Genomic DNA, 23,350 nt, shown 5'->3' with positions numbered 1-23,350 from the left:
ATGTGGTTGGACATTCACAGGGCTCTACTATTTCCAGAACAACCTGAAGATGATTTGAGCACTGACTAGAAGTGTGTCTTCATAAATCTCCTCCCCTCACACTGCTTGCTAACCTGTGCACATGTCTCTTTGACAGTTTGATTTGGTCTTCCGGCCTTAAGAAAAATTTTCTTTGGAAAAATGCAAGCTGTTAAGAGCAATGGGCAAGTATCTACTTGACCTTTTTGCTTGTGGGTGACTGAAACAGCTCTACTTTGCAGAATTTAACTTTTCTCTAGGACTCTTTAACCTAGTCCCTGTTAGGAAATTTAAAATGAAAAGTTAAAGAAGATAGGCGTTATTTCACTTGATTGCTACATTGATCTAATAGTTTGCTTAACAAACTATATTGAGGGTTTAGTTTTGTTCAGTTAGTATTGTTTTCTTTGAGGTTTCTAGCTGGGATTTCAACTATTGTTTTATAGCCTTTTATGGCTTCAATAACCCTACTTGGTTTTTCTCCTCAAAATTTCTAAGTCACAGTAGCAAATGTTAAAGGGAGTAAAAGGCATAAACTTTTTCACATTATTTATTTACAGAGAAGTCACTTAGGTGAATATAAAAACTTCCCAGTGATGAGGGGAGAGAGTAGTTATCTGTGAAATCTTGATTTCTGCCTTGGAATCTTTCAGTCCATTTCATAGTGTTAGATATACTTTCCCCTGTGTCTTGTGAATTAAGGATGCTGTGACTATTTGAATATATGTAACCATATTATTAGAGAAGGAAATGGCAACCCACTCCAGTACTCTTGCCTGGAAAATACCATGGATGGAGGAGCCTATAGGCTACAGTCCATGGGGTCACAAACAGTCGGACACAACTGAGCGACTTCCTTTTCTTTCTTTCTATAGTTTCTTTTAGAGAAGGAAATGGCAAACCACTCCAGTGTTCTTGCCTGGAGAATCCCATGGACAGAGGGTCCTGGTGGGCTGTGGTCTATGGGGTTGCAAAGAGTCGGACACGACTGAGCAACTAACACACGCACACACAACGATATTACTACACGTCAGGCATCAGCACAGTGGTTACATTCTGAATCCTGTGAAAATGGTTAGTGCTCCTTTGCTAGGCTGTATTTGCTGGGCCTTCCTCTTTAGTTTTACCCTCCTTGTTCTTTTGGAGAAGGATATTGGGAGGATGAGACAGGTGGTTGGACCACGAGCTGAACCCTGGCATTCGGAGCCGCACATGCAATCCCTGCCCTTGTAATGTATATTCTGGCCACTGTTCCCACCGTCAGAGCTGTTTAAAGGACACAGCCCTGAAAGAGCAAGGTATTGATGAGACCATGAGGATGTAATACGTGACTGAACCCCATTAAGGCCTCTATATAAACTTTTAAGATTCTGGTGGGCAAGTGCAGAGATCTATTGGCCTTGCACCCACCCAAGACCAGCCTCATATGTAAGTCCCCTTGCTTATTAAATCTGTGTCTAGCAGTCTGGAGTGTTTGCCTCTTTCTTTGGTCTCCTTGCTCTCTTTGTATGAAGGCCAGTTTCAGATTCTACCCAGGAAGCTTCCAAGGTTTCCAACCAACATGTTCTAAAGAAGCCATGGACTCTCTCCTGTGGATTTGTTTCTTTTCCTTTTCTTTTTTTCAACCTTGCAGGAAGGTTTCCCAGCCTTGGGACTGTTGACATGTCAGACTGGTTGAATTCTCTGTTGTGGTGCACGGTCCTGTGCATTGCTGAACGCTTAGCAGCATCCCTGCCCTCCATCCACTAGATGCCAATAGCATCACCTTTCTCAAAGCATGGCAACCAAACGTATCCTCAGATACTGTCAAATGTTTCCAGCAGGAAGAAAAGATGCAGAATTGAACACCTCTCCCTGCCACCCCTTGAGAACCCGGCTTTGGAGCCTCTGCAGAAACCTTTGCAGCTATGAAAGAAGCAATGACCTTAGAGCAGCACTTAGGAATCATTGTCACTTGGATAAATCTCTTGACTTCTCTGACACTCAGTCTATTTCCGTGCAAAGTGAGGATAATAACATACATCTTAGAGCTGCTGAGATTTCAAGGTCCCAACGCATGGTAGCCACTTGCATTCTTACCTGGTGAGTTCCAGCTACCTTTTCCAATGTCAGAGATTCCAACTTCTGAAAAGGTGTCTCTCTTTCTTGCCCTGCAAACAGAGCACGACGACTGTGGCAGCGGGCAGCACAACTGCGATGAGAATGCCATCTGCACCAACACTGTCCAGGGACACAGCTGCACCTGCAAGCCTGGCTATGTGGGCAACGGGACCATCTGCAGAGGTAGGCTGGTTGCTACAGGGGTGAAGCTGCCCATGAGCTGCCTCCCTGCCTGGGCTATTGGCGCTCCTGTCACAGGTCCTTTGTGTGCTTCTGGTGATTGACCCCCCCCCCCCCACCAGGGTTCCTGTCTTTGGTGGGGTCAGCAGGCAAGGGCACTGTGCAGCAGAGAAGAACAAAAATGCTCTGAGTCTGACTTTTGCTAAGAAGGAAGAAGGTGTGCTTGTGGGTGGAGCATGGTCCCGTATCTTGATGGCTGTCTCCAGCTTTGCCTGTTGGCTTGTGTTTGTGATGGATGTGCTGGTGGTTGAGGTGGGCGTCTGTTCTCTGAGAGCCCTACTCAGACAGCAAGAGGACCCCACTCATGGCCACTCTCTAGGTGGGATAGGATGCTAAAAGTTTCAGCCCCTCTCTGTGTTTGGAACAATTCAGAGGCCAGTGCTCAGGCTTTTGTCGGCATTCAGGATAAATTCCCCTTACTCCTGCTGTCTAATGGGAGCAGTCAGAGTCTGGTCCCTGACTCCACTCAGCTTTTCTCTCTTCTCTCCCCCGAACTCTCTCTGTACTAGCGCCTTATTCCTCGCTATTCCTGCACATGCCAGCCACATTCCGATCTGAGGCTGTGTGCTTGGGCTCCCCCACCCCGCCTCCACACTCATCTCCTTCAGGTGTCTACTCAAGTCTCTGCCATCCTCAGAGACTTAATCTGATCATTCTGCTGGAAATAGACCTCTAGAACTTCTCAGTCCCATACCCTCCTTTATTTTTCTTAACTAACCCGGCCTCTCAGAACATTATACATCGATGCGCTTATACTTCTGTATTATCTGTCCCCTCATAAGTCCTGTGAGAGGGACTGCTTGGTCACGTCTCCCTGCTCTTTTCCCATCAACTAGAATGGTACCTGGCACACTGTAAGCATCAGCAATCACTCACGGACTCAATCAGCCCAAGAGGAAATGGACGTCACACTGAAAAAGAGACACGATCTATATTAAAAACAAAAAGAAAAACAAAAAACCCCAGGAAATAACCTTTTGGTATTATTATTCTCCCCATTTTAGAGGTCACAGTATTGAGACACAGAAAGGTTAAATAACTTACTCAAGGACACACAGCAGTCTAGCAGTATTCTTCAGCAGAGATGACATACTGATGATGAGAAATAATATACAGCGACTAAGTCACCATATTCCTGCATTAGATTAGAGGAGAACCTTATTATATTGATTGTGTTCTGTCTCAGTGAGGTTGGGGTGAACAGCCTCATGCATGACTCAGAGGTAAATGGGTGAAAGTTTTTAATGGCAAGTTGACAAAATCAATCTACTTTTAAAGTAAATCTGAAGGGTCTTAGAGAGATTCTCTTGATTCCATTGATTTTGCTTCTTGAAATATGTTCCAAGTATATGCTTTTGAGGGAGAAAAAAATGCATGTAACAGGGATATTTTCACTACATTGTTTGTATTCACTGAAAACCAAAAACAGTCCAAGTGTGTGGCAGTAGTGGAATGATTTAATTTATTTGGAGAATTATTTCGTGGAATAGAATATGGTGGTTTGAAATTCTGAGCGTATATATGCACACACGTGGGCACATGCCTGTACACACCCATCCTAGAAGACATACTTTTCAGAAAAAAACAAATAAAGCCAAGTTATAGGACAGTACATATAGTATCATCACTTGGCAAATTTGTTATTTATAAATATCTATACATATATTTATGTAAATGCAGTGACATGCCAACCATGCAGACTGTCCTCCTTATTAACCATGGGGACAGGTGAAAAAGAACACTCACTTATTGCTATGAGTTCAGTTGTTTTTGTGTCTCCTCTAGTGGGGGTTTATATATGTAATATTTGTGTGTGTTTTAAAAAGTTCCGTGAGGCAAATAAAGAAACTAGTGCTCAGTGTTTAAAAGAAGACTTGAATATATTTCTAAAACAAAACGAAAAAGGAATGTAAACATTAATATAATTCCACGGAATATCAAGCCCCTGCTGGTGCATGCGATCTGATGCTGTAAATCTGAGGAGCAACGCAGGGAATTGATTTTAATGCGTTTTGTTCAGAATGATCTTACCTTATAAAACGATAGTGGTTGCACCAGGTGAGTGAGTTTGTTTGCCAGCCCCTCTCTTGCCCTATGTGCTAGGTTGCGGCTTCACCTTTTGTGGAATTTGAAAGTCCCCACTGCAAAAAATACGAGTTCAAATAATATTCCTGGTGTCCACAGACTCTGAAAATACATCTTCCCCAAAAATTATAAATTAGGGCTAGTAATTTTCTTAACGTAATTCTCATGGTCAGTCATGTTAACCTCAATAAAACCAGGAGGGTCTTGCGTTTTGTCAGTGTTGTGTGGGGAGCTGTTGCTGCAGAGATGAAAAATTTGACAAAGGGCTTGGCAAGGTGGGATTTAGACCTGATTTCCTTACTGGTGGGTTGTCACTTCTGTATTTTTACGTACTACAATTGGGTCAATATCACCTTCAAAATTTATCCGGTAGTGTTATTACAAAGAATTATTAAAGGAATATATATCACTATTTTAAACTATCAAATGCTATAAAAGTGAAAACAGTATTGTTGGTGGCACAGTGATGAAGGACAAGAAAAGGCAGTCCATGAGTTGGCTTGAATCTCAGCCTTGTGACTGAGGTACCCAACTATGTGTCTGTTTCAAGGCATACATCTTACCGTTGAGTTTTCCACTTGTAACTGAATCATTTCTAGAGGGAGTTGGACCAGGAGAATCAGACAGCTTTAACTAATTCTTTTTTTTCTTTAATGTTTAAAGCTTTCCTAGACATGGTGTTGTTCATGGAATTGGGTACATCTGGGTAGAAATGAACACTGCTAACACCTCTAGTAACAAGCAAAACACAGGCAACTGTTTCTTGAACAATGCTAATTAGTGAAAATTCTCTGAGATGGGCTTTCCTGGTGACTAATGCCCATGTAAGGAGTTTTGGTTTGTTTTGTTTTTCTCACAGAGATGGAAAAATACTCTCCCAGCGTCAACAACAATAAGTATGCCGAGAGGCACTTCAGACCCACCCTCTACACACACACTTGGCACATGAACCCGGCCCACTGACTGCAGGGCTCCCATGTGCCCTGACCGAGGTGCTGTGACTGGGTTGGGCAGGGAAGCTGAGCCAGCTCTCTGCCCTTCCCACGATCCCGCTGCCCCAGTCCACTAATGATGGGCAGCTCGGGGGACTGTAGTCTCCCCACTGAGTCCCTGGATCACTGAGGACTGCGCCTGCACGCCGCCTGCTGGGGGGGGTGGGGTGGCGTGACTATGCTCCACTGGAAACACCCACAGTCTGTGAATCCAAGCCTCACCCTCCCCGTGTCTATGCACAGGACCCTGCTGGAGAAACAGAGTGGCAGTTGTCCCTGCTCTGAGGGACTGGGGAACAGAGAGCTGAGAACCCCTCCTGGAGAGGGAGGAAGAAGTGGGAGTTGTGCTGGGCAGTCCCGACATGTGGTCCTCTGTCCCACTGAACCTCACTTGGAAAACTTATATTCAAAGATGGAATTATTAAGAACTTGAAGATGGTAACCACAGAACATGAATTCTCAGTCCCTTCTGAACTGGGGGTTCTGTGCAGCTGAGCTGGTTCTATGCTTGTGAAGTAACACCTGTCTATTAGCACTAGTGAGTTTTCCAGGCAGGTCATAGAACCTGAAGCAAAATGGCGCCTGGGACCCAGGTTCAGGTGTCCAGGGGCTGGGCTGCTGTGGGAACTCACTCGTTCTGTCTCCTTGCTGCTGCTTTGTGTTGGCTTCATACCCTTATTTGCAGTCTGACTTCTGGTTTGTCCATGTTGCTGAGAGTCAGATCCTCTGTTTTGTAGGTTCAAAACACTGGCCGTATCAGCATACCTGAGATGGATAATCTCTTGAGGATCAATACATTAATTTACTATGATAACTGTCAGAGTTTGAGAAGAGCATAAAAATGACACCCTTGTTTTCCCCAGCTGCATTGAGAATCAGTTAGGAGGCAGATGAAGAAATCAAGCCAGTGGAGACCAGAATGTTAATATGAACATTGGTAAAGATGATGCCAGAGAACATGGCTTATGTATATGACAATAGTATTCATAATACTGAACACCCAAATTAGGCCGATTTATGTAACCAGTCACTATTGAACCAGGGCCTCTCATGGAGGTGCCTCTACTAAGGCTTCCTATGCAGTTTAGGGCAGGAGCCACAGCCCAGAAAGGGTGTATCCGGTGAGCCTCCTGACTCCTAGAGCAACAGTGAGGCGAGAACTAGGCTGCACATGTCCACTTCCTCTCTCCACGCATCAACAGTTGGGGGGAAATGAGAAGAAGGGGCCGGAGAGGGCAGTGGCACCCCACTGCAGTACTCTTGCCTGGAAAATCCCATGGATGGAGGAGCCTGGTAGGCTGCAGTCCATGGGGTCGCTAAGAGTCGGACTCTAAGTCGCTAAGCAACTTAGCAGTAGCAGCGGCAGAGAAGAAGGGGCAAGAGGCCAAGGGGAAATAACTCCTAGGAAATCAGATAAATGGAAAAGAAGCACCTCCCTCCCCCACCCCCGAATCCACCAAGAATTTCTATTAAGACGTGGAAAAATGTTTGTGTTTCTAGTTTTACCTTTATTAAGTGAAAGACAGGCAGGGAGCCACTTCTCAAAATTCAGAATTGCTTAAGTGAAAAATCAGAGCCATTGGGTGAAGTGGGAATTTTGTTGGCTCGTCCTCTTAGTATCTGTTCACCTGCCACAACCATCTCCTTGGTGGGAATAGTCTTTCTAGAGTCAGTTCCAAAGCTAGTGTGATGCCCTTGCTCGAAAGCCACCAGCATTTCAGGAAACGGGGACTGGTGTCACACTCCTGGTGCCCGCACAATGTCCTCTGTTTTCTGGAGAAGTAGATTAATTAGCCACCCGTTGCCCAGTGTTTATTTTCGAACCATGCAAGGGGCTCTTTAAGTACTTTATATTTTACAGCAATGTGGTTTTGTTTTTCCTAGTCTTCTAAGTCCAAGAAGCCCACCTTGGTCTCAGTCTGGGTGAGCACCCCTCTTCTGTGCTCCAAAGAAACCCTTTAAACACTACTGCAGTCCTTATAATCTCCTGCTGCAGTTGCCTGTTGACTCATCTCTTAAGAGTTTCTTGTTGAATAAACACATGAAGATGCCTTTCTATTGGAACATGCACTTTTTTGTCTAGAAGATTTTACAAGGAAGTGAAAGTCCACCTGGGACACAGAGGTACCTAGCTTCTAGAGCCTTACCCTAAGCTTGAGGAAATCATTGCTCCCACAGGTGATGTGCAAACTGACTTTAACATTGAGTCTGATTGCTAATGGATGACTGACTTTCAAAGCAATAAAATTCAATTCACTGTAAAAGTTCCTGCAACATAGGTGAATTCTTAAGACACTTCAGAATATCATGGTACTCCAAACTCATTTATTACAAGCATGCTTGCATTGAGGTGCATGTGCAGAGGGGCTGCTTCTAGAAATTTCTGTTTGAGGGGATGCTGGATCAGTTGTACAAGAAAGATACACAGTTGGGAGCAGAAGGCCAGAGAAGTTTTGATATAGACAAAAAGGTTAGTGTGGCCCCTCATACTAAAGATGTAAATGAAGTCCTGAATTAATAAATAGACATATCTCACATGCACAAAGATGCTTTCAGAGACTTGAAGGCAACATGAGCGGAAAGGAGAGGGAGAATAAAAGGAGAGTTGTTTTAATGACATATCACTGAAGATAATAAAAATTGGTCAACTGCTAGGCTGTGAATCAGAGAAGTGATATTCACAGATCTTGAAGGAAAATAGCAAGGGGCCTAGGAACGCCTTTGGCAAAAGTACTTAGAGTACTCTAGACAGAGTTTTGCAATGTGGTTAACAGACTGAGGGAGAATTCAGGAAGATCTCGTCCAAAAGTCTGCCTTCAGGTGTGCGGACAAAATGCTGGCAAGAATGGTGCAAGGCAAGACTGAATGATTTTGTGGGATGGCTTGACCCATTTAGACCCAAGGCTATTTGTAAAAACGCATTCATATTGATAAATCTATGAGGGTTGTGAGTATATTTCTGAGTTCTTTGGAGTAAAGCCTAAACTCTTCAGCAAGGCACTCAAGACCCTATGACAGCTTGGCTGCCTCTGAATATTCGAAGCCTCATCTCTTGAAATACCATCTTCCCCCATTTCCTCACCAGTCATGCTTGTGAGTTAACTAACCTTACTCCTAACAGAACAGCCAGATCACCTCATGGCCCTCTCCTCTCCTTGGGATCATTTATTACCCTGGAGTGAATTTGTTCATCCTCTTCTTATTCCGGTTGAAATCCTGTTCATACTTGTTAGGCCAGCTCAAGACCTTGTGCTTCCTGGGTGCTCAATAATTAGGTAATGATGCAAAATGAGACTTGGCCAGTTCATCTGACACAAATCAACTCTGCTCTTGTAGCCTGATGTATTAATTACTACTAAATCTAGCCCACCAGTGAGAAAATCAAAGGAAAATTAAAATTTTAAAGCCTGTGCTTGTGCAATTTCTGTTTCAATGTTTTAGAAAATCATCAATGGACCTGCTACTTAAGTTCAAAGACATTGTCTGTTATACATAGAAAATTCATTTATTCTATTTTATGTTTCATTCCTACAGATGCTGAATGCCCCATAAATACTGAATGTCCTGTGAATACTGAATATAATTATCCCAGAAATCACTAAATTCTTTAGCCTGTTTTGAGAGGCACTAAGCAGCCCAAGTATGACCGCTACTGCTGCTTTATTTTTTTTGCATCTGTTAATATTTTCATGTATCATTTTTCCATCTATTTCAACAACTTTTTTTTTTTTAAATTTGACCTCTTTTTAGACTCATTGACTTATTTACTCTGCAGTTCTAGTGTGGGCTATGTTTAGAGCTGGAAGGCATGTCACATACTGGAGAGCCAAGGTAATAAGGGAAACATGACAGGCTACCAAGCATTTGCCCTTCAGGTTCTGAGAAATTTCTATTTCCATAGCCACCCGCCCATCCCCATGTGGCACGTGCTTTTGGAAGGGGCATTGCCTTTGCGTACTGTGTCCTGGCTTTACGGGAGCAATGGAAAACATTCAGGAGACTCAGATTAGTATTCCACTGTGTGGCCCCAAACAGCATGGAATCCTTTTCTTTGCTGCTCATTTAACTTTCAACTATAGATAAACTTGAGATCACTTTGTTCCATAAAAATGGAGTTGTTGTTTTTTTTTAAACTCTGAGTGCATGTTGGAGGTTTAGAGTGTCTCCCTCCCTACAGTTTCAGATCAGTAGAAAGTAGATGAGGGTCAGCGAGGGAATCAGAGTGTGGCCTGTATCTTGGCTCCCTGGGATCGTCAGGCCCCATTTCGGGGTCACCTTCTCCCACTCTGTCAGTTGTAGAGGGAGGAGCTGGAAGAGAGGATGCAGAGTCCTGACGCACAGAGGTGGGCAGTCCTGGGGATCTTACTGTGCCTCCGTGTAGGAGACCTGAGGAAAAGGTGACTTGCATTGTGCTGGGGACATGGTCTTAGGGGCACATGGTTTTAGATCCAGTCTTCATCACACTTGCCAAATAGACACTTCACATAACGGAAAAAAGCTATTACTTGGGTATGGAAACCAAAAACTGAAAACAATCATTCCACTGCCATTCCTTCCTGAGGGCTGGAGAAGAAAGCATGACAAAGACTCTCTCACCTCCGTTGTTCCACCTCCAGAAATGCTAACCTATTTTGGATGCATTAATATGATCGCTAATAAAAGTAGATTGATAATAACAGTTGCATGAGTATTGTGGTATCAGTACTGCAGTGCTGAGCAGCACTAAGATAACTTCAGCCTTATTTGTAAACTCACTGTCATGAAAATTCTTACCAAGGACTAAGTTTAGATCTGTATGTATGTATTACAGTCCTTAAAGGGAGCAGGAAGAATGCTTTAGAATACTGATTGGCCCATGGATGTATTGTTATGCTTAAAATTTCAATAATACTTCCTATAAAAGATGAGACTGGAGCTTGAAAATAGAACTGATTGTATAGTTTAAGCTATCAAGAGGCATTATGTTCATCAGCTTGATAAAGAAAGGCAGAAAGACACAGAAGCTCTATCACAGTCTTGAAATGAGCAGCGGTGCATTAAGAAGAGAGGTACAAAAGGGAAGTTTGTGTGGGACAAGCTGCAAAATACTGGTTGTGTTATTTTGACTTAACAAGGAAGACCTTGATGTAGTCTTTTCAGGGCCTCTCCCTTCAAGTACATTTTCTCCTGGGCAAAAAAAGAGTCTCTTGGATGCACTTAAAGCACTTTCCACCACTTACCAAAGTCAGTGCTTACCTTTTAAAGTTTGCAGTCCAGTAGACATAACCACATCCCTAGGGGCTTAAGGCATACATGTTAAACCAGCTTGTATCTCAGAGGGCATGGAAATCTGACACTTAGACAAGTGTTGATTCTTTTGAGTGCATTTGAAGGTTGCACTTTCGTGAGTTACATAGATGTTTCTTATCCGTAATTGTCACATCCAGAATGACTCATGAGATTAGCAGAGACATAGAAATATATATCACTTGATTTTATTTTAAAACAGGCTACTGAACATTGACTTTCTGGTGCAAAATCAGAATAAGACTGTCTTTCTTTCCTAAGGAACAATTCTCAATGGACCAGGAGACTTCTTCAGGCAACATTATGGAAAGATGCCACAGTTGATCTATAGGCTCTCTCTTCAGTGATGATCTGTTTAGGGGAGCAATTATTTCCAAAATATCTAAAGTATTTCACAACTGGTACTTTTATAGATGGCATCAGCTATACTTGGCATACCCATCTCTGCTCAGAATATACACAAAGGGCATTTACCTTTTGTAGAACTGAAAAAGTCTGGTACCTGGATGGATGCCATATTTTAAGGCAAGATTAGTATGCATAGATCTGATTCTTCTTAATGACTATTGTATTATAAAAGCTAAGCAGTCAGGAGCCTAGAACACGTTCTGATGCTTGGTCTGCTTGGCCCAGAAACTTCTTAATGTTACTTTAGAGGCTTATATTGATTCAGATCTTTAAAAAAAAAAAAAAAATAAATATATATATATATATATAATTGAAGTATAGGTGGCTTACAGTGTTTCAGGTACAGCAAAGTGATTCAGTTATAATATACACATATATTATTTTCCAGTTAGGTTATTATAAGTTATTCACTGTAGTTCCCTATGCTATATAGCAAACCTTTGTTGCTTGTTGCATATCTATGTTTTAGTTAGAAATATTGCATTCTATTCATACTAAAAGTCAAACAAATAGAATAAAAATGTCATAAATTTTTACTTAGGCAAAAATTCATAAGTTTTCTAAAATATGTATTATATATATTGTTTATATTTATGCATACGAAAGATTTTCTATTTTCTTTTTTTTGCAGATAATAAATCTACTTTATTTTTAAATTTTTATTTTTACTTTATTTTACTTTACAATACTGTATTGGTTCTACTATGCTTCATAAAAGCTTGAGAAAGAACATCAGAGAAAAAAAGAATAGATGGAGAAGTTGGAAAGCAAATTAAATGAAATGGGAGCATTGAATATGAAATAGAAAAAGTGAAGCAAACTAGATAAAAGTAAAAGATCATTATATAGTCCAATTGTTTTTAAACATGACTGCTCATTAGAAACATCTGGAGCTCTGGAGAAAAGAAAGCAATACCTGGCATTTTGTATTCTTCACAGTATTTCAAGATCTGATATGCATCTGGATTTTAAAAAGTGATTACAGGTTTTTCTATTAAATCATAGTTTTGGTGATACAGCATTCTATTATTTTCTTTTTGATGAATTATGATCAATTCAGTTCATTCACTCAGTCATGTCCGACTCTTTGCGACCCCATGGACTGCAGTACGCCTGGTTTCCCTGGCCATCACCAACTCCTGGAGCTTACTCAAACTCATATCCATTGAGTCTGTGATGCCTTCCAACCATCTCATCCTCTGTCATCCCCTTCTCCTCCTGCCTTCGATCTTTCCCAGCATTGGGGTCTTTTCCAATGAGCCAGTTCTTCGCATCAGGTGGCCAAAGTATTGGAGTTGCAACTTAAGCATCAGTCCTTCCAATGAATATTCAGGACTGATTTCCTTTACGACGGACTGGTTTGATCTTCTTGCTGGGATTCTCAAGGGACTCTCAAGAGTCTTCTCCAACACCACAGTTCAAAAGCGTCAATCACGAAGCAATGATATTAAGTAATAGCTACATAATCACAGTTGTGGAAGATGTTTATTAGTTTTCAAAATCAATAGCCAGATAAAAAATAAAAGATACTTAGAATTGCAGGCCTTAATGGGAACATAATTAACTTAAAAATGAAAGATAATTATATACGATTTGGAAGGTCAAGCAGAGTGCTGTAGGAAATGGAAGTGCATACACGTGTGTTTTCATCCACGCAGCCAGTCTGTGTCTTTTGGTTGGTTCATTTAATCTTTCCATTTAAGGTAAATATTGATACGAATGATCCTGTTAACATTTTCTTAATTGTTTGGGTTTATTTTCTGTAGGTCTTTTCTTCTCTTGTGTTTCCTTCCTAGAGAAGTTCCTCTTGCATTTGTTTTAAAGCTGGTTTGGTGGTACTGAATTGTCTCAGCTTTTGATTGTTTGGAAAACTTTCGATTTCTTCATCAGATCTGAAGGAGAGTCTTTCTGGGCAGAGTATTCTTGGTTGTAGGTCCTTCCCTTTCATCACTTGAAATATATCATGCCATTGCCTTCTTGCTTATAGAGATTCTGTTGAGAAATCAGCTGATAAACTGATGGGAACTCCCTTGTATGTTATTTGTCATTTTCCCCTTGTTGTTTGTTTAATATTTTATCTTTGTCTTTAATTTTTTCCAGTTTGATTACTATGTGTCTTAGTGTATTCCTCCTTGGGTTTATCCTGCCTGGGACTCTCTTTGCTTCCTGGACTTCACTATTTCCTTTACTATGTTCAAAAAGTTTTTAGCTATTATCTCTTCAAATATTTTCTCAGATCCTTTCTCTCTTTCTTCCTCTTATGGGACTCCTACAATGCAAATGTTGGTGCATTTAAAGTTGTCTCAGAGGTCTGTTAGGCTGTCTCCATTTCTTTTCATTCCTTTTTCTATATTCTATGACAGTGATTTCCATGATTCTGTCCTCCAGTTCATTTATCTGTTTTTCTGCCTCAGTTATTCTACTATTAATTCCTTCTAGTGTATTATTCATCTCTGTTTGTACTTTGCTTCTTGTAGGTCTTTGGTAAACATTTCTTGTATCTTCTGTAAGAAGATGTTTTTCCCAGGATCCTGGATCATCTTCACTATCATTATTCTGAATTCTTTTTCTGGAAGATTGCCTATCTCCACTTCATTTAGTTGTTTTTCTGTGGTTTTATCTTGTCCCTTCAGCTGAGACATAACTTTCTGCTTTTTCATTGTGATTAACGTTCTATAATATGGTTTTTGTATTAGCTGCCGTGGGACTGTGCTGCTTCTGTCTGCCCTATGATAGATGAGGCTAAGAGGCTTGTGTAAGCTTCCTGATGGGCAGGACTCGTAGTGGAAAAAATTGGGTTTTGCTCTGGTGGGCAGGGTCTTCCTCAAAAAAGCTTTAATCCAATTACCTGCTGATCTGTGGGGTTACACTTCCTGTTAATTGTTAGGCCTGAAGTGATTCAGCCCTGGGGTCTGTGGGCTCTGGGATAGGCTTAATGGCAACCTCCAAGAGTGTTCATGCCAAGGTGGACCTTCCAGGCCTGCTGCTACCAGTGCCACCATCCCTGCAGGGAGCCCCTGTCCACCCACACTTCTGCAGAAGGCCCTCCAACCCTAGCAGGTGGTTTTGATTCAGTCTTCTGTGGCATCTCTGCTCCTTTCTTCTGGGTCTTGGTGAGCATAAAATTTTGTTTGTGCCCTCTAAGACTGGAGTTTCTGTTCCCCCAGTGCTGTGGAAGTCTTGTAATCAAATCCCACTGGCTTTCCATGCCAGATTCCCTAGGGATTTTCAGTCCCTTTGTCAGATCCAGGCAGGGAAGCCTGATGTGAAGTTCACAGCCTTCACAAGAGGAGGGAACCTTAACAAGTGGGAGGACTTCTTTGGTGTTATTGTTCTCCAGTTTGTGGGTCACCTACACTGCCAGTGTGGGATTTGATTTTATCGAGATTGTGCCCCTCCTCCCATCTTGCTGCAGCTTCTTTGTCTTTGGACGTAGGGGATCTTTTCTTGGTGGGTTCCAGTGTCCTCCTGTTGATGGTTCAACAGCTAGTTGTAATTTTGGTGCTCTCACAGGAGGAGATGAGCACACGTCTGTCTACTCCACCATCTTGAGCTGGAAGCCAATTCAGATCTTTATTAAGACAAAGGATGAATTGAAAAACATTTACAAAGAATGTGCAAATGTCAGCAGAGTTTGGTGGTAGTGGTCAATGTGATTCTTCCTCAACAGGATTTTTGTGGGATGCTAAACTCATACTGACCAGTAGAACGTGATGAGGTTCTCTTTTGCCTGCTTTCACATTTCTGTCTCACCCTGTTTCCAACCCAAGGATGCATTTCTTCATTTCAGCCTCATGCATGCCACTGTTTGTTTTCTAGAATAAAGTTAGATATGTTCCTGACAGAGTAGTTCAGCTCTGTTGGCAACTGCTCAGAAACTTAGTCCCTAAAATACAGCTATCTTCCAACTCAACCAAACTGAGTTTGGTATCTCTTTCTTCTGTTTCTCTTTCCCAGTCTTCTCATTTATACATTGTTACTGTTGTTTGGTGGCTAAGTTGTGTCTGACTCTTTGTGACTCCATGAATTGAATTTATACATGGATGTTTATTTTTCAGGACATCTGGATTATACCTTGTTCTGTGATAATGAACCAAACAATCTCTTGTTACTCGTTTCCTTATTTGCTAATAGATATAATGACATTTTCAAATTTTTCTCACCATTAGCTCCTAAATTTTAGGAAAAACTGGCAGGTAGTAGGGCTGACATGTGAAACTGCTTATATGAGGTTAGGACACAGTGGTAGCCTCTATCAGAGACAAGCTTGAGAATTTCAGTAGTTTCAGAATGGTAAGTTCTTATTTATCACACTTCTGGGAAATAGATGGGGAAACAGTGGAAACAGTGTCAGACTATTTTTTTGGGCTCCAAAATCACTGCAGATGGTGACTGCAGCCATGAAATTAAAAGACGCTTACTCCTTGGAAGAAAAGTTATGACCTACCTAGATAGCATATTCAAAAGCAGAGACATTACTTTGCTGACTAAGGTCCGTCTAGTCAAGGCTATGGTTTTTCCAGTGGTCATGTGTGGATGTGAGAGTTGGACTGTGAAGAAAGCTGAGCACCAAAGAATTGATGCTTTTGAACTGTGGTGTTGGAGAACACTCTTGAGAGTGCCTTGGAATGCAAGGAGATCCAACCAGTACATTCTGAAGGAGATCAGCCCTGGGATTTCTTTGGAAGGAATGATGCTAAAGCCGAAACTCCAGCACTTTGGCCACCTCATGCAATGAGTTGACTCATTGGAAAAGACTCTGATGCTGGGAGGGATTGGGGGCAGGAGGAGAAGGGGACGACAGAGGATGAGATGACTGGATGGCATCACGGACTCGATGGACGTGAGTCTGAGTGAACTCCGGGAGTTGGTGATGGGCAGGGAGGCCTGGCATGCTGAGATTCATGGGGTCGCAAAGAGTTGGACACGACTGAGTGACTGAACTGAACTGAAGAGGTGATGGTGAGTGGAGGCCATGCTCCACACAGCAGTACAGGGACCCATTCACCTTCCCTCTTGTAGCTGTGGCCTCTTCTTGGTTCTCAGAATTCTCACCATTCCATCAACAGATGGGGAAAGAGAATTAGGTCCTATGTGGGTGGTTTGCATGGGCCAGATCTAAATTTGGTGCATACTTCTTTGCTCACATGGCCTTGAGCAGAATTACCTTGGTGGCCACCCTTAACAATAGAGCAGAATGTTTGTGAGCTTGGGAAGGAGAGGGAGGCCACAGCTCTTAGCGAACACTCACAGTCTCTGCTATATTATTGCTGTAAATACAATTCTAAGTGAATAAAAATGACTACATTATTATTATTGGTAGAAAATAAACTTCCATATGCAATACTAAAATAGATTCTGGCTGATGCACTGTGAAGATCATTTGTAGGCTTTTAAGTAAGAAAGACTGGGAGTAGCCAGGGTTTAAAATGGTCTCCAGTTGAATGCACTTATTCTTTCCAGCCGTGTCATCACCACTTCTTTCTGGCTTCAGTTAAATTAAAGAGGGTTCATTTTTTATCTAAGCTTCAGATCCAGCCTGTTAGAAGAAAAATTGAGAAACTCCTTTATGGGTCGCTTGAAAGTAATGCAAAATACTCAGACTCATTAAACATCTCTTGACTAGAAGTTCCAGTGACATAGTAAAGTAAGTCTCCACCTGAGCCCCAGGGTCTCATAATTCTGTTACTTAAATCATTGACTTCTGCTTGTTAATACAACTCTCTTCCTGTTGTTTGTGATCATTTCTTTCCAAATCATGGACTTTTTCATTTTTAAACTTACATAAATTATGTGTTGATTCTTTGGACTGTGTCCTTCTATCATCTTACTTACTTAGGGAAATACTGTTTTTAATGTGCCATATTCTGAAACAGACACTGGGCAGGGGTGAGGCAAAATTTCAACTATTTATTCAAATATAACTTAACTCTACTTTTAAGTTGTGTTAGGAATAATGTATTAAGATAGAGTTTCTTTTAAGTAGCATACTAGAATTTCATAAAGTGGGTGTTTTGCTTAAGTGACTATATAAATATAGGAGGAATTCTAGATATTCTTCGGAAACATAGGCTTATTTTTGGAGATGTGACAAGATGAGGTTGGAAAATGGTTTGAATTCAGCCTCCTAGAGTCTTTAAAGCAAGGAAATGGCTTTTGACATCTAGATGGAAAACTCTGTTTTGCACAGATATGGATATTGGACATTAGTATATTCATTTATAGTATGTCTCTAAAGACTATAGAATTTCCTAAAAGGTAACTTGCTTTATGTTTAACAAAACAAAATAAAACATACACATGCCGTACACAAATGCATGGTTTGAAATTAGTAGAAGACATAAAAACTCTAGGATAGCAATGCCTAGTTGAAATATAATGTAAAGCACAGGTTGATTTAAATTTTCTAGAAATTATATTAACAAAAGGAAGAAGAAATAGGTTTCACATCTCTCAATCCAGACATTTCAAGGGCTCTACAGATAGCTGTGCCTACTGACTACCACAGCAGCTATAAAACGTTCAGGATACATTTCCATTACTAAGAATATGGCACATTCTTTAATCTGTACCCCTAAGCACACAGAGGCGATGTCTAGAGAGGCAGCATGGCACCCCGAAAGGAAGAAATGGGCTTTCCATCATTTTCTTTGTTATGTTGAGCAGCCGGGCCTGGCTTTCAGTTAAATGCAAAACTGTAGTGTTTATTAAGCAGACAGATGGCTGGAATCCATATTCCAGGGGCTGGAAATATCTAATTCCCTTCTACAGTATAACATTTCCTGTCTCAGGATGAAATTTCCCCATAAAGTCACAAATTGAATAGAAATGAGTAGCATTCATCAAAGATCAAATTATACTAAGATAAGAGAGAGTATAAGGGAAAACAACAAGTCTAGAGCATTTACTTTTGTTGCATTTCAAGATCAATTTCATATTAAAAACAATTCGTAAGACAGTAGACATACGCTTTTCGTAATGACCTGCTTGCCATGATGATGCTTATCGACTTTAAATAGTGACGTGCTCTGCAGCCTCCTGTGACAGCCATCAGCCAGAGGAGAGCCGTGCATTCTAAAGAACAGGGAAACAGGGCAATTTGTGGATAATTTTTTGACATGCTTGTCCATGCCACTTATCCATGGACTCCTACTTGAATGCTGAATTTACAAAGAAAAAAAAAAAACCCTCATTATTTTAGACCCAGATAATTTAGAATTTGAAATAATTTTATTGAAATTGAATTAGCCAGAGGCAGCCCCAAACACTGTAAATACAAGGACTTTTGAATCTGGCACTCTTAATATCAAATCTTGACAGTGACACATACTGTGGGATATAGGGCATCGTCTCTTTGCTTTCTGCAGTTGCTTGCTCGCCTAATGAATGTGGAGGAAATGACACCAGCTTCATAGTGGATATTACCACCCCTGTCTTTTTCAGTTCAATTGCTTTCCAGTCCACCCAGGACACATCCGGATCCAGTGATTATCCACGGTTTACCTGCAGGCTGCACGCTGAATGACAGAGTGATGAAGGGCATGGTTTCTGGAGCTAGACTTCTGTTTGCTTAGAAGTCTGGCCCTTATGCTTAAGTCAACTGTGTATCTCGGGTTAGTGACTTAACCAATGTGTGCCTCACTTTAAGAACTGGTCATAATAGTTGTATCTACTTCCATGTGTTGTTTTCAAGACTGAGCTATAAGTGTTCAGGGTACTGCCTCGAATGTAGTGGGTACTGTTGAGTATCTGTCTCCCATGTGACTATGCTGAAGATGCCCCCATGCATCCCAATGACTTTAAGGATGGAATTTACACTTCTTTTAAGGATGGAATTCACACGCCTCAGCCTGGTACAGTGGCCTTTCCTGATCCACTGGCTATCTACCTATTTAGTCTTATTTCTTGCCACTCCCTCTCTAATAAAACCTGCCCTACTTTAGTTACACTGCGTACAGTGTTCCAAATCTCCCTTGCTGCGGAACAGTTCAACAGTTACAAGTGCATGGATTGTTGAGATCAGTCTGCTGGTTCAATACTGGTTTCTAGCACTTAGCAGTTCTGACCTGAAGGCTAAATAAAGTGCTTATACATAGTGTGTTCTTAGTTGTTACATCCTCACTTTGAATGAAATGTCTGCTTTCATTTTTATTTGGTGCTTACTTGTCCTTCAAAATGCAATTGAAGTTCTACCTTTTTCAAACCATCTACCTTCACCTCTCCTCTGTGTTCCTGCATATCATTCTCTTGGCATCCATCACACCATAGTGTAACTGCTAATTGACTTAATTGGTCACCCTTAATGGCCTGGGAAGACAGACAGGATGTTCTTTTCATCTTTGTGTCCATAAAGTTTAGCAGATAAGGGTTATTTAATAAATATTTGTTGAGGAAAATAAGCAATAAAATAGTTGTGCAGATTAAGTGAAATAACACATGTTGACCATTGGGCACATATTTCCTTTCCTCTAAAATTTACTTTTAGGTAGCCATGTTATGTGGGAAAAGGGTTTTACGCTTTACTGAGAAAGTCGATAAATCAGGATCCTGCTCACAGTTAAATATTTGACATTTGATCTCTATTTGGATGTGTCTTTTCTCATTAATAGTGACTAAAGTGGTTTGGTGGTTGGGTCCACCAGATTCAGGTTATTCCATATATTGTAAAGTATGTTTTCTTTTTACACAGTGAATGTTGAAGCAATAAAAATATAACACCTGAAGAAAAGCATGGCTATGTACCCAGAATCCCACCCTTTTGACAGCTAGCATTTATTGAGCACCCGTGAACCAGGCATGGTGTTAAGAGCTTTACAACAGATATTTTATTTATTTCCCAGGTTTTTTTATTTGAAATATTTTTTTATTTTGTATACATGTATGTTTCAAAGAGCTGAACCCTGCTCACAATTCGTATACTGGACATGAGACACAGCATACAGAGCTCACCCGTCACAGGGAGATGGTGGGGCCCAGGACCTGATGGAATGCCTGGGGCTGCACCGAGTCTAGACAGCAGGCACAGAGATGGTGAGGAGTCACCAGGCAGGCCCTCCTGCTCAACAGTCTAAGGCTAGGTCCCAGGTCACCTCCTGGAATGGAGAAGTTCAGGGTTACCTGGTGAGCGTAACCTAAAACCCCAACTCTTCTCCCGCCACATACCTCTCCCCAGCTGTGTCCCTATGGATGGGGCTTTTTAGGCCATAGAATCCCTTCTTATAGTTCTCTGTGAAGAAGGCAGAATCACTGTCGCCATAATAGACGCGAGGAAACTGAGGCTTTAGAAAGGATGAAGCAATTAACTACGTAATCTAGGACAGGGATTCCCTGGTCAGTTCAGTTCAGTTGCTCAGTTGTGTCTGACTCTTTGCAGCCCCATGGACTGCAGCACGCCAGGCTTCCTGGGTAGCTCACATGGTAAAGAATCCACCTACAAAGCAGGAGACCCAGGTTCAATTGCTGGGTTGGAAGATCCCCTGGAAAAGGGAATGGCTACCCACTCCAGTGTTCTTGCCTGGAGAATCCCCATGGACAGAGGGGCCTGGTGGGCTATAGCCCTTGGGGTCACAAAGAAACTGAGCGAATAACACACACACACACACACACACACACACACAGAAACAGGGATAAAGGTTAGATAAGCAGAAGAGTGTTTTTATCATGTGTGTTAATACCAAGATGTTATGTGGATACACGTTTAGAGAATGCCAAGACTTATCCTGGAACACAGGTCATGAGGGGATAATAGGCTTTTCTTGAAAAAACTGTAAGGGAAGGAAACTTCTGGGACATGACCAAGGACCTGATTGTTTGTGAGGACCTGATTCTTGATTTGTCTGGTGGAGGAAGCATTCTCTGAAGAGAAAGGGGATTTAGGGAAATATGTTGACTACTGGCTGACATCCCATAGCCAAAGCCTTTGGGACAAAACAGAGCAGGAGCCGGAAGGAGAAAGGGAGCAGTAGGTCTGATATTGAGTTTGAATTAAGGGTTGTATTTGAGGTGACAGAGGTCAGAGGCATGTGCAGCCTGACTAGGTAAGTCTCATATTCCGGTGATGGTTCCTGAGGTGAAGTCAGAGGGATGACAGAACCTGTATCACAGACAGCTGAGGGAAAAGGAGGCTGGTCAGAGTAGAGAACTAGATACCTGTCAATTTTACCACTTAGCATTCTTTCACCATGTTGGTAGCCACCTCTTAGTTCTCTTCTAGGAGCTTATAGTCTATACAGCCCTAGTGTTGAAACCCATAACCCTTCTCTGACACAATAATTGAAGTGCATTTTCCTGGCCACAAAAATTGGTTCAGGCTTGACATGTTACCCGAGGAGATCCAGTTAGTTCTTTCCCCACTGCCCCACCCTGGTTACATTCAACTGACTTATCTATCGTGGAAGAGAATCTGGAAGAATATGACCAGGAACATTTATGGCCATTTTGAAACAACAGGGGAGAAGCTGTCTGAGAATGACTCCAACACACAAAACGAAGTGAGGGTTGAACCAGGTCCTAATGATATTGTTGCAACGTGTGTATTCAGTCATGCCTGAAGTGGGACCACCCCTGCTGCTGCTGCTGCTGCTGCTGCTAAGTCGCTTCAGTCGTGTCTGACTCTGTGCAACCCCATAGACAGGAGCCCACCAGGCTTCCCCGTCTCCAAGTGTTGCTTAATTCTCTTGATCTGGGTTTTCTGTCATTTTCTAAGGAAGCACTGGCTGTCGGTATGGTAACTCAACTGCTTTGTGAAGGAAAGTAGTAAAAATCCTTAACATTCCAGTGGGGAGAAGCTTTGTATTTCTATGAGTATAACATATATTTGGAATAAAGGTGATGTGACTTAGGGTGGTCAAAGTTCTTACTGTTAAGCTGAAGGAAGCAGTGATTTAGATAGACAAAAAATTAGCAGTTTTGGCTGCGGACTTGTACTGTATGTTTTTCTCTCCTCTTTCATGGACAGATTATTATCAGTCTCACTATTTTACATGAAGATTTTTTTCTTCTTTTCTAAAACAGTTATTTATTGTATGACTGCACATGTGGGGCTTTGTGGATGCTTTTCTTCTCTGCACTCTTTTCTGGAGCCTTTTAGTTCGGGTCAGTAAAACAGGCACCAGTTTGCATCGTTCATACCATCCTCAAAACCCGCAGGGTTGCTCCTTCGTTCCTGGCTGTTGGAGTTAAAATATCATTTCCCTCTTCTTTAGAATGGTGCTGCTTTGATTCTTTATCAGATTCCAGCTGGATTTGAGGGACTGTAGCCTAATCACCCAGGTTGGTAGAAAAGGGTTTTCAGATTTTTTTCTCTGGCTAAGAATTGAAACATAAATAAACTCAGAAGAGTTCCCCTCTGGGGAAGATTAAGTCAATGACTCTAATTCAGATGATTCTGTTAAGTTGTATTATCTTGAGCAAAGCACTCTATTGCTTGACATTTTAGATGATAATGATACAAACAGAAATGATACTCTTTGATAGGCATATTGGTATAAAGAGATGAGGCTGCTCACTGCTGAGTATCACGTTGCTGGGCACACCTTACCCGGTTCCTGATGCTCTGACTGGAAAGCCTTTGAATTTGCAAACTGTAAGGACTGGATTTTGGTCCTAGCTCAGCCACTCAACCCGATTATATTCTTGTGGCATTCTCCTTTCCTTTTTAAAAAAATTTTGCTGTACTATAGTTTATTTACAGTGTGTATTTCAGAGGTACAGTAGAGTATATGTATAAATATATGTATATACTATGTATATTAGTATACATATATAGCATACTAGTATATGTATATTAGTATATTAGTATACATACATACATATATATACATATACATATATATACACAAATACAAAGAGTATATATATATATACTCTTTTTTTTACATTCTCTTACACTATAAGTTATTATTGTATAGTTCCCTGTGCCAAACAGTAGGTCCTTGTTAATTATTTTATATATTTTTTAATCTAAAATTCCTAATCTGTCCCTTTCCTTTCCCTTTTAGTAACCATAGTTTATTTTCTGTGTCTGTGAGTCTATTTCTGCTTTTTAAGTGAATTTATTTGTATCATTTTCATAGATTCCACGTGTAAACATTATCATGATATTTGTCTTTCTCTGCTTGACTTACTTTATTTGGTATGATCATCTCTAGATTCATCCATGTTGCTGCAAATGACATCATTTCGTTCTTTTTGTGGCTGAGTAATATTTTGTTTTGGTCCTC

General features: G+C 41.3%; 1 protein-coding gene across 7 annotated transcripts in view; it reads left to right on the top strand.

Moving 5' to 3' along the window:
* The window catches only part of NELL1 (neural EGFL like 1), a 1,034,396-nt gene that overhangs the window by 634,990 nt on the left and 376,056 nt on the right, over positions 1–23,350 (top strand). For all 7 annotated transcript variants that reach the window (XM_060403970.1, XM_060403968.1, XM_042238438.2 and 4 more), the window contains exon 14: positions 2,179–2,301. In XM_060403970.1, coding sequence (XP_060259953.1) covers positions 2,179–2,301 — 123 coding nt within the window. The remainder of the gene's footprint in view (positions 1–2,178; positions 2,302–23,350) is intronic.

Source organism: Ovis aries, chromosome 21, assembly GCF_016772045.2.
Source record: "Ovis aries strain OAR_USU_Benz2616 breed Rambouillet chromosome 21, ARS-UI_Ramb_v3.0, whole genome shotgun sequence".
Taxonomy (NCBI): Eukaryota; Metazoa; Chordata; class Mammalia; order Artiodactyla; family Bovidae; genus Ovis; species Ovis aries.
Note: the sequence above shows the minus strand (reverse complement) of the source record. Positions and strands in the feature narration are given on the sequence as shown.